Source organism: Populus nigra, chromosome 19 (genome assembly GCF_951802175.1).
Source record: "Populus nigra chromosome 19, ddPopNigr1.1, whole genome shotgun sequence".
NCBI classification, from domain to species: domain Eukaryota; kingdom Viridiplantae; phylum Streptophyta; class Magnoliopsida; order Malpighiales; family Salicaceae; genus Populus; species Populus nigra.
This window is the reverse complement of record NC_084870.1, coordinates 12,074,990-12,087,173: the sequence shown is the minus strand read 5'-3', so window position 1 is coordinate 12,087,173 and position 12,184 is coordinate 12,074,990. Positions and strand designations below refer to the sequence as shown.

Here is a 12,184-nt window from a genome sequence, read left to right as displayed (position 1 = left end):
CTTTCAATTGAACCCCTAATTGACCCTAAACTTTTGCAATGAAGCCCCTTAAGAATTACTGTTTGAGCCTTGGATTTATGCTCCTTTTACAATATAGTCCTTGGTCTCAGAGTTATTCAATTTAGCCCCTAATTGACCCCCAAACTTCAATGTTCTTGTAATTTTGCCCTTGATTTCAATCAAATAACTTGGTAAAAATTAAATTTGGTCTCTTAAAATTTCAATCTTCTCAATTAAGCTCAAATTAGGCTCCCGAACTTAATTTTTCACCAATTAAGCCCCAAATAAAATTAATTTGTCTCATTTAAAGTATAATTAAGTCATTGCACTTAATTAAATCCTTAAATTGGACCCAAATTAATTCTTAAACATAATTAAAATTCAATTTGGCCCATGATTAAATCAAATTGGCCATTAAAAATTTAATTATGTCCTTGAACTTAATTTTTATGCCAATTCGTCCAATAATCATTTAATTTGACCTTAAATTTGCATTTTTTTCTCTATTTTTGGGCATAATAGGGTACAATCAGGCCTTGAATTTCCTTCAAAAATTACAGCTTGATTTCTCGGTCTGCTTTCTCCACATTATCGGCCTTTATTTTATTTTTTGATTTTTTTTTGAAAAAAAAATTGATTTTTAGTGAATAACTCGGAATTAGGTTATGACAGTTTCCTCATCTTTACTAGGTGAGAATACATTCTTTAGTTCTTGCTGAGACTTGAAAGTGTTGTGACCAGAGGTTGGGTTGTTTTGGTCACAAGATCTCTAGTCAGTCATCGGAACTGCCAAAATATAATTCTAACTTAACTATTACAAATAAAATAAATTTATAATATGATTGTGAAAATAAGATTGAATCCAAGAAAAATTTCCTTTAATCTTCCTACAATATACTTAAATGAGAAAGAATAGGGGATTTGAATGAAAAATTCAAGAAACAATAATTATGAATATAATAAATTGATATGTCATCAAATCAGTTCAAGGGCCCACACATCCATTCCTATAAAATCTGTTGATCATCGAAGTAAAATAAATATTCTTTCACGTCAAGCAAATAAATTTGATATCCTTTAAAGCTGAGGCAAATCGATGAGATTACGAGTACATTAATTATAAAAAGCTCTCTAATCAATTTCTTACCATTAAGCGTATGTAATATTGAAAGCAATTTTTATTCATTCGACAGTACTCTTATGAATAAAATCTATGCATTTATTCTAAATAAACGTTCAAAAGCTTAACAATTTTAACTTAGTTTATTCTTCCCTAATAAATCAAGATGAGAGTTGCAACAATTAAATTAATTATTTTGCTTCTTACTCTAGTCCCTATCAACAATTATGAATTGAAAGAAATTAGAAAGCATACATGTCATCTCAAAACAATTCAATAAGCTTGAATAACAATCAATATCATAATTCTAAATAAAAATAAATAAATACATGAATTTGAAAGAATTACAATGATAACGTTACTTGTCACAACGTGCTAATAAAGATGGTGTGTATCCCTTTTGAACCAAATTCAAGAGTTTAGTTTATGGTTGCTGTAAAATTGATAAAAGTACAGAAGAAATGAATATTTTTTGAACCATGTTTCAGTTGTGTTCTGCTCTCTTTATCTTCTCTCTTTATTGTCGAAATCTTCAAAAATTTTAGGCTAATTAGGAATCTTCATAATGCTAAATTCATTCCTTCTTTATTTGGTTTTTATGGTTAGATAAATCTCTTAGAATTTATGTTGAAAACTAATTTTGCTGCTATCACAATTTTGTTGTAATACCAACTCCGTTTCAATTTAGACTTTGATTCTGACTTGGTTTCTTACAATATCCAACCATCCCAGCTATATTCTTTCATTTATGACTTGTTAAATGATTGATTTGCACCTTTATTGGATCCTAAAACCCATTATTTTTATGTCAGACTCTAAGTGGTATTGGAATCTCAGTATTGTCAGCTTTCAAACGGGATAAGACTTTTATATATGATACGACGTATAAATTAACAATCTTGGAACAATATTGTTCAAGTGAATGAACCAAACTAAACCTAATTAGTAGCAAGCAATGTCCCTTTTCACTTTTCGAGGTATCTTCCTTTTCAAAAAATCAAACATAGTATAGTTGATAATTCTACGAGTAAAGTGACATATTTTGTTGTATTGCTTGACATTGCGAACACTGGGCTTAAGAGCTATAATTATTATTTTTCTAGTGACAAGCTCGAGCCTGTAGGTAGGTTTATTTGAAACATCATGGGTTTTAGATTAAGTTACTATTCAGATGGTCATGCTACACCGCATGCTCATTTTTTATTTTAATAAAAAAGTATTATAAAATTTTAAGATCTAAAAGTGTTGGGTCTGGCTGTAATGTCGAACTCAAGAGTTTTGAGTCTGGCTGTAACGTCAAACCCAACAATAATATTTATAATATTGATAATAATTTTTTCAAATTTAATAATTATTTTATTAATAATATTAATTATAAGAAAAAAAAATAATATTTATAACATAAATAATACTATTTTTAATGCTAATACTTTCAATTATAATAAAAATAATAATATTTATAACACAAATAATACTATTTTTCATATTAATACTTTTAACAACAACAACAACAATAATATTTATAATACAAATAATTATCTTTAGAAACTTAAAACCCAAGAACCTTGGGTCCTGACGCCGGACCCACAAGAACTGGGTCCTGATGTCGAACCAAAGAAAAATGACACTTGATGCAAGACCCAATAGAATTGAGTCTTGACGTGGGCCCCATTAGTCTTAGATCCTGACACAAACACAAGAGCATTGGACCTGACAGAGCCTAAGGGAATTGAGTCATAATACAGGACCCATTAGTTTAAGGTCGTGAAGCAGAACCCATTAGCCTTGGTCATGACATAGCCTAAGAGAATTTAAGATCCAAGAGCATTGGGTCCTGACGTGGGACCCAAGAACATTGAGTCTTGACGAAGGATCAATTATCTTGGGTCAGGTGGGGTTGCAAGACCCAAGGGAGTTAGATCCTAACGTAAGATCTATTTGCCTTGGGTCCAGACCTAGTGCTTTTAGGTACCCAAAAGCTAATTTAGGTCTTACCCTAACCTGGACCCAACTCTAACTGGTCATGCCGAGGGCAAGACCCAACATATAATTTATTTATGCATTTAATAATATATATAATTCAAAACTACTAAACAAAAGATCTAAAGACAATAAACATTAATAAAAATTTGAATCTCATACACTAATGTTACAAAATTAAAATATCTTATATTACCCAAAATAATATTATATTGTAATATTTATGAATTATTTTGTAATGGATTTTATTGTTAAAAAATTCTCTTATATAATACAAATATGTAAAGTATATGATGTGAATCAAAAATTTATTTAGAACTCTATCAACTTTAATATGATAATATTAGAAAAAAAATTAAAAAATTTCAAATTTTTTTCAAAGAATTTTTGAAACACAAAAATAAATTTAAAAAATAAACATGCCTTAATAAAAAAATTCAATACAACCTCAAATGAAAAAAAAATATTATGATTACCCAACTTTTAAATAATATAAAAAAACTTTTACCAATTTATTTTTTCTTTACTATATGAAAAAAATACATGAGAGAAAAGAAAAAAAATAAAAGCATTAGGTTGTGCTAGGGGCAGGACCAACGCTAATAAGAAAATTCAACCCAATCTAAAATAAAAAAAAATTATTATCCAACTTTTATTAAATATAAAAAAAGGTCATATTAATTTATTTTTTTCTTTGTGGTATGAAAAAAAATTAATAACAGAAAAAAAATGTTTTAAAAGGGAAAAAAAAGGGTATCTAAAGAAATTGATCAACCCTCGGCCCACAACAAACAAGAAATCATCTCCAATTTCCACGTTTTGAGAAGAACTTATCTAAAGTACCTACTTTCTTGTCTGAATGTAAATAACTCACAAATGACTTAAACGTTATTAAAGAGCATATTCCAACATGAACCTTTGTGATAGAATTTCAACGCTCGAGATCTCCTCTTCTTCTCTCTAATGGATTTCCAACAAATTAACCCCTGATCAACAGGTATCTGTCATCCTCTAAAGTGATAGGCCATCATCAGCTGATATTTACAGACAGCAGAAGTCACGGGCATAAAGCTAGAGATTATTCTATGTTATCGGGAAAAAAAAGTCAAAAAAAAAAAGGAGCCGCCACGCACTATCTATCACCAGGTGTCTGTCGTACTCTAAAATAATATTTTTTTTTTATTTTTAAAATCAATACTTTAAAACTATTTAAAACATATAAAAAAATTAAATTTTTATAAAATATAATTTACACCATGTTTTCAAATAGTAATATAATATCTTTTGTTTAATTAATATATGAATGCCAAAAAAATTTATAAAAATATAAACGAGATAATCATTTAGAAAATTATTAGATTAGATAAATGAATCGTTTGAAATTAATAATTATATAAGTAGCTTTTCATTTAAAGTTTGTGAACTTGTATAAGGGTGTGTTTGGTTTGGATGTATGGTGATTTTTTATCAAAAATATAATATCTTTTAACCACAAATTATATCTTTAAAAACTATAAAAACATGTTTTTTATTTAAAAAATCACAAACAGTAAGTGACAGAAGTATTAAGTGGCCATGTTTCCCCTATATATTATACTAATGCTGTTACGATCTCAAAATCAACAAAATCCCAAACAAAACACTTCAAAATGAAGATTTGGGCCTTCAAGGATTTCTCTCTATTGCTGTCCCTTTTACTAGGAAGCTCAGCTGAGCAGTGTGGAAGCCAGGCCCGGGGTGCCCTGTGTCCGGGAGGTCTCTGTTGTAGCCAATTTGGTTGGTGTGGCATCACTAATGATTACTGTGGTAGTGGCTGCCAAGTGAGGAGCTTGATGAGATGCTTAAACAATTTGGCTCTGTTGATAATTAATTCCACCGAGCACGTTTTATTCATTGATATAGACTTTTTAAAAGGAGCTGGACCATCTCCATGGGAGATGCTATATTAAATAACTAAATTAATAAAATAGTTTTTTTTAAATAGTATAAATATAATTTTTTATTTATATGCATTCTAATGGTAAAAAACCATTTACAAGAATAAATCATATTTTAATATATTTTATAATTAAATTAATTTTAATATAATTATATAGAGTAATTTTTTATATAATATAATCATGATGTTATTAATTATATAATTAATATGAGTTATTAATAAAATTAATGAAGTAATTGAAAGTTAAAAAATTTAATTTCAAGTTTAAATTTAAAAATTTATTTATATGAATATTTTTATTTTTTATTTTTAAATATTACAGTTAAAATTTTGATTTTTAAAGTTGAGGCACAAATGCTTTGAGATTTGCGGGGTTTTTTTTGTTTTATTTTTAATGAGGGAAATAAAGAAAAGAGGGAAATGATGGGGACAAAGATGGCACTTCTGTTACGGTCTCCTGGGAAAACATGATGTTTTATTACAAATTATAAGGACGGAAATGCCATTGTATACCTCTATTATTGGATTTGGCTATATATACCCACTTGCTTTCACCTTCTCAATCATCAACGAACTCAAGCATATTAACAAGAAATGAGTGTTTGGGCATTATTCGCATTTTTCTCTTTATTCTTGTCCCTTTCGGTTAGAGGCTCAGCTGAGCAATGCGGTCAGCAAGCCGGGAATGCCCTGTGTCCAGGAGGCCTCTGTTGTAGTTCTCATGGTTGGTGTGGGACAACGGATGATTATTGCGGTAATGGTTGTCAAAGCCAGTGTGATGGAGGAGGTGGGAGTGGTGGAGGCGGTGGTGGAGGTGGAGGTGATGGTTACTTAAGTGATATTATCCCAGAATCAACGTTTGATGCTTTGCTCAAGTATAGAAATGATCCTCAATGTCATGCTGTTGGGTTCTACACTTACGATGCTTTTATCTCCGCTGCTAAGGAATTTCCTGATTTTGGTAACACTGGTGATGATCTAATGCGTAAAAGGGAGATTGCTGCTTTCCTGGGCCAGACATCTCATGAAACTACCGGTAGGGTTTTATTTTTTATTTAATTTCTTGCTCATAACTTCAATTAATGACATAAGATGCCTAGGTTGAGCAGACTCGTTGTACAAACTCATTCTGTAATTAATTAAATAAGGTTATCCTTGGTTGATTAAGTTCCTTGTCTCTAATTTGACAATGCATGCTCCTACATAAAGGAGGGTGGGCAGAGGCACCCGATGGCCCATACGCTTGGGGATATTGCTATCTTAGAGAAATAAATTGTCAAGATTATTGTGCCTCATCTTCCAAATATCAATGTGTTGCGGGCAAGCAATACTGTGGCCGAGGACCAATCCAACTTACATGGTATTTCTGCAAGGCCTTGATTAGCAGAGTCATTTAATTCAGTTTATGGAAGACATTTTGTGGGGTACTTTGAATCAAAAGAAGAGGCCAAATCCTGCAAAACCTTATTAGATCTTGATTTGCATTGAGTTAGTTTATTAACATGTGGTGCAGGAACTATAATTATGGCCTATGCGGAGACGACTTGAATTTGCAACTTTTACAAGAACCAGAACTTGTTGAGACTGATCCTTTCATTGCCTTCAAGACAGCACTCTGGTTTTGGATGACACCACAATCCCCAAAGCCCTCTTGTCACGCAGTCATCACTGGAAGTTGGACACCGACCGAGGAAGACCAGAAGGCTGGTAGGGTTCCAGGCTATGGTGTGATAACTAACATCATCAATGGTGCCATTGAATGTGGTAAGGGAGGGCCAAATGATGCAAATGAGGATCGCATTGGGTTCTACAAGACATACTGTGATTCACTCGGAACAACCTATGACTCCGATCTTGACTGCTACCAGCAAGAGCCTTTTGGATATGGGCTCTTAGGATGGAAGGACACCATGTAATTTGATGTTGAAGCTATCTTGTCTTGAAACAATAATAATAGCTTTTAGCCATCATGGGAGACGGTCCAGCTCCTTTTAAGAAGTCCACGTCAATGAATAAAACGTGCTCGATGGAATTAAATAAAAAACTTAAAATATTTATATCTTATTCATTAGATTTCAGATATTTATACTTATTAAATTTTTATTTATCATTCAACAAAAAAATAAAATTGTAAAATATATATTTGAAATGTATATAATTATATTAAATAATAAAACTATACATATTATATAAGTGTATTGTGTGTGTGTGGGATTTTAAAAACAAATATAAATATTCTACAATATATCCATAATATATTCATTACAAATCAGCTAAAGTAATTATATATAAAAAAAACTTGTTTGTTGGATTTAGTGTGGTTCCATATTCATTAATTAAATTATGATTAAATTATTATCTTTATTGTCCCGAGATAATCAAAGAAGAAGAGGAAGAAAAACACAAATCCTTAATATTATTTCAATATGGAAATTTAGATTCAATCTTGAAGAAGCGTGATTATTATTGTCAAATATGCTGTATCAGTAAATTATTGTTAATATTTTTAATAATTAAAAAAAAGAAAAAAAAATGAAATATTAAAGCATTAATATCGTATGCTGACAGGGATCAAGTATTAAAATGAAGTTTCAAAGGATGGGACCTCAAATTTCTGCAACATCACGGATGCCATTTTTCTGAAACATGTTACCGCCGCATTAATAGTTGAAGAGGATATTGAGATTCCTCTTCAACTATTAATAGAAAAATATTCTGGTATTTATACCAGTACAGTGTTTATACTGGTGGTGACGGAAAGAGAGAATAAATGCTATTTTCGAGACTTAAATATTTCATAAATCTTGTTTTAAGTTTGTATTAGATTTGAACTGTGTTAAACTTGTGCTATCTAAATATATATTATTTATATGAAATCTAGAGAAATAAAATTTAAATAATAATAATAATAATAATAATAATTATTATTATTATTATTATTATTATTATTATTACACTTCAAATTAAAATTACAGTTATTTTTTAATATTGATAATAAATTTTTTAAAATTTACTAATTATTTTAATTATAAAAAAATAATATTTATAACACAAATAATATTATTTTTTACATTAAGACTTTAATTATAATAATATTTATAATACAAATAGTTATATTTAGAATCTTAAGACAAATAACCTTGTGTTTTGCTGCAAGACTTAATAGAATTAGATTCGGACCTAGTGTTTTTGGATCCCCAAATCTAATTTAGATCCTACCTTAGCCTGACCCAACTCCAATGGGTCTTGTAGAGGGCAGGACCCAACACATAATTTATTTATGCATTTACCAATATATATAATTCAAAACTACTGAATAAAAGATATAAAGATAATAAAATATTAAATATTATAAAATTAAAATAACTTCTATTACCCAAGATAACATTATATTTTAATATTTATAAATTATTTTTTGATGAATTTTATTGTTCAAAATTTTTTTTATATAATACAAATATATAAAGTATATAATGTAAATAAAAAATATTTAAAAAATAATTATAGAACACATATTGCGGAAATCATAATAAGGGTTAATTGTGCGATGGGAGGCTAATGTTAGCAGCCAATATGATTGGTGTGGCCTGTGATGTAGCTAGCTAATATTAATAATTCTGGCTAATTCAAATTTTATTTATTTATTTATTTATTTTTTAACCAATTTGTGACTATAAACTGGAATACAAATTCTCATAAAAAAAATTAAAAATTTTAAATTTGTGATTGCAAAATCAGTCACTTTTGTTTTTTTAAAATGTAACTGAATTGCATTTTTTTTTTGTTATTGTGCCTTTTACCGAATATTTTCGGTCACAAATCCATCACGAATCACGTTTGTGAAGGATTTTTGCTTCTTTATAACTAAAATTTCGATCACAAAAATAGCTGTTTTTTTAGTATGCTACCCAAACCTAGCATGAGATATACACGCATCTATTTCGTTGTTTCTTCGTCTTTACTAGGCGAGAATACGTTCTTCAGTTCTTGCTGAGGCTTCAAAGTGCTGTGACCAGAGGTTGGGCTGTTTTCTTCACAAGATCTCTCCCGAAAACACGTAGATCGATCCATTGTTCTAGACGTGTCGGCCCTTTTGTCATGAAGGCACTTGTCAATAATCCCGAATATGGTAGTTGTATGTCATGAAAATTGTCGATCTTTCTTCATCGATCAATGTGTTAAATTAATTGAGATCAAATAGAAAAAAAAGATTAGAATTCTGAATAATCTGTATATTATGAATACCTAATCTTAACCTAAATAGAAATAAAGTATATATAGGTCAAACTGAAAGTACTATTCTACCCTTAATAAATAAGACTACATAAATATTATTTAACATCTCCCATCAAACTCACGAAGCGGCAGCTACAAGCATCGAGAGTTTGCCAACCAAAAAACAAAAATGAGAGATGGAATGCGCCTTGATAAAGAAATCTGCAATCTGCAAGGAAGAAGGAACAAAAGGCAAAGCAATGGTGCCATGTTTGAGATGATGATAAGTAAGATGACAATCGATCTCAATGTGCTTAGTGCGCTCATGAAAAACCGAGTTATGAGCAATCTGAATAGAACTCTGGTTGTCACAATATAGAAGTAGGATGAGAAAAGGAAATTCCCATATCAGCAAGTAACCAACGTAACCAAACAATCTCTTTGGTAGTAGATGTCATGGCACGATATTCTGTTTCGGTGGATGATTGAGAAACAATAGATTGTTTCTTGCTCTTCCAAGAAATAAGAGAATCACCTAAAAAGATACAAAACTCAGTAACAGACTTACGATCTATGGGATCACTACCATGATCAGCATCAGAGTATGCACGCAACTCCAGGGAAGAGGTGGATGAAAGTAAAAGACTCTGAAAAACTGTACCCCGAAGATATCGCAAAATACGAAGAACAGTTGCCCGGTGAACAGTAGTAGGAGAAGCAACAAACTGACTAACAACATGAACGACATATAAAATATCTGGACGAGTAATTGTGAGATATACCAAACTCCCAACAATAGTGCGGTATAAAGTAGGATCTATCAAAGGTAAACCATCAGAAAAAGAGTACCTTGCGTTAACCTCAATAGGAGTATCTACAGTCTTATTATCAGTAAGTCTAGCCCGCTCAAAAATATCTGCAACATATTTCGACTGAGAAAGAAGGTAACCTCTAGGTGAGTATGTTACCTCAATACCCAGGAAATATCGAAGATAACCCAAATCCTTCATTTCAAATCGTATAGCCAACTCTGTCTTCAAAACTGAAATACCATCAATATCATCACCAGTAATAATCATGTCATCAACATATAAAGACAGAATGATATGACCTGCATCAGTGCACTTAATAAAAAGAGCAGAATCATGACTGCTAGAAACAAAGCCAAGAGACGAGATCATAATAGAGAATTTCTCAAACCAAGCACGAGGTGCTTGTTTGAGACCATATAATGTTTTCTTAAGCTTACAAACATATCCGGAGTCATGTGAAATACCAGGAGGGGGTGCCATATAAACTTCTTCTTGAAGATCTCCATTCAAGAATGCATTTTTAACATCAAGCTGAAAAATATACAACTGACGAATCGAAGCTACGATAATAAGAGTACGAATAGTAGTCATTTTTGCAATCGGGGCAAATATCTCCTCATAGTCCATATCATACTGTTAAGAGTATCTTTTTACAACCAGCCTAGCTCTGTATTAGGAATGAGCAAAAAAACCGATAAACCGATTAAACCGAGAAAACCAGAAACAAAATAACCGAAAAAAAACCGAATTAACCGACTAAAAAATCACAAAAAAATTCCGGTTCGGTTGGTTTCGGTTTCTAAAGTCTGAAACCGATTGAACTGAACCGAACCAAACCGGTTCAACCAGCAACCACTTAAAAAAAAATTTAAGTATAAATACAACATTTTCTAACCCTAAAATTACTTTAGCCATCAGCCGCCCCTTCCCTCCCTTTAGCCCTCCATTCCCCTTCTCTGCATATTCCCCTTCTCTACATATCCCTCTTCTTTGTCCCTCCCTTTCTTTAGCCCTCCCTTCCCCTTCTCTACATATCCCTCCCTCCATTTAGCCTACTTTCTCCACATATCCCTTTTAGCCCCCCTCCCTCCCCATTCTCTGCATATCCCTCTCCCTTTCCTTTACTCTCCTTTGCTTTAATTTTTCTCCCCTTCCTTTACTCTCCTTTGCTTTAATTTTTCTCCCCTTCCTTTACTCTTTGTAAACCTAAAGTTACAGGCTTTATGGGGTGCATGCATGATATGGGTAAGTGCTAAGTTGTGGATTTTTTTTCCTTTCATTCCCCCCTTTTTTTTCCCTTTTATCTTTTGCTGGCTTGTGTGGTTGCTGGTTTGGACAATTTGTTCATACAAGTTTCAGCAAACAAACATGACATCTTTTCTTTATTATGCGTAGCAGAAGCTTTGGATTTGGAAGCTCTTGTTTTAATTGTGGGCGGTCGGGGCACAGAGCATCAAAATGCCCAAACAAGGAAGATTTTTAGTTGCCTTTTTTCGACGCAAGGATTAGGGATTTTTTTGGGACTGTGAACAGGTTGGAATAATTTCGGTTTGAATCGGTTTGGAAGAGAAAAAAACCAAACCGAAATTAATCGGTTTGAACCGGTTTTCGATGCGGTTCAATTTAAAAAATTAAAAAAAATAAAATCGGTTTGGTTATTTCTTTTAGTTCAAAACCTGACCGAACCGGAAATGCTCAGCCCTACTTTGTATCGCTCAATAGACCTATCAGAATTAGTCTTGATCTTATACACCCAACGACAACCAACAACACTCTTACCAGGAGGTAGAGGAACCAGACCCAAGTATCTGTCTTATGCAAAGTAGAAAGTTCCTCATCCATAGCTTGCTGCTAAAGCGGATCAAGAATTGTCTCTTTAGAGGAAAAGGGCTCAAAGAGACAATGAATATAAGTTAAAAAGGAAGTAAATGATGAAAAATAACAAGAATAAGCAAAATCTGGTAGTTTTGTGGATTTACAAATACGGATGGACTGACGTGGAGGTGGATCCATAATCTTAGATGAAGCTTGAGGGGCTATAGATGAGAATGGAGCTTCAAGTGTGCCAGAGAGTAAAGTACCAGTACCTACAGAGTTATGAGTATGAATTGATCGAAC

At 31.7% G+C, this 12,184-nt stretch overlaps 1 protein-coding gene across 1 annotated transcript; it reads left to right on the top strand.

Moving 5' to 3' along the window:
• The first annotated feature begins 5,592 nt into the window (after window positions 1-5,592).
• LOC133679902 (acidic endochitinase WIN6-like) lies at window positions 5,593-7,136 on the top strand. Its single transcript, XM_062102632.1, has 3 exons — window positions 5,593-6,075; window positions 6,249-6,399; window positions 6,553-7,136. The coding sequence occupies exons 1-3, from the start codon at window positions 5,634-5,636 to the stop codon at window positions 6,953-6,955; spliced, it is 996 nt and encodes a 331-aa protein (XP_061958616.1). The 5' UTR covers window positions 5,593-5,633; the 3' UTR covers window positions 6,956-7,136.
• The last annotated feature ends 5,048 nt before the right edge of the window (window positions 7,137-12,184 follow it).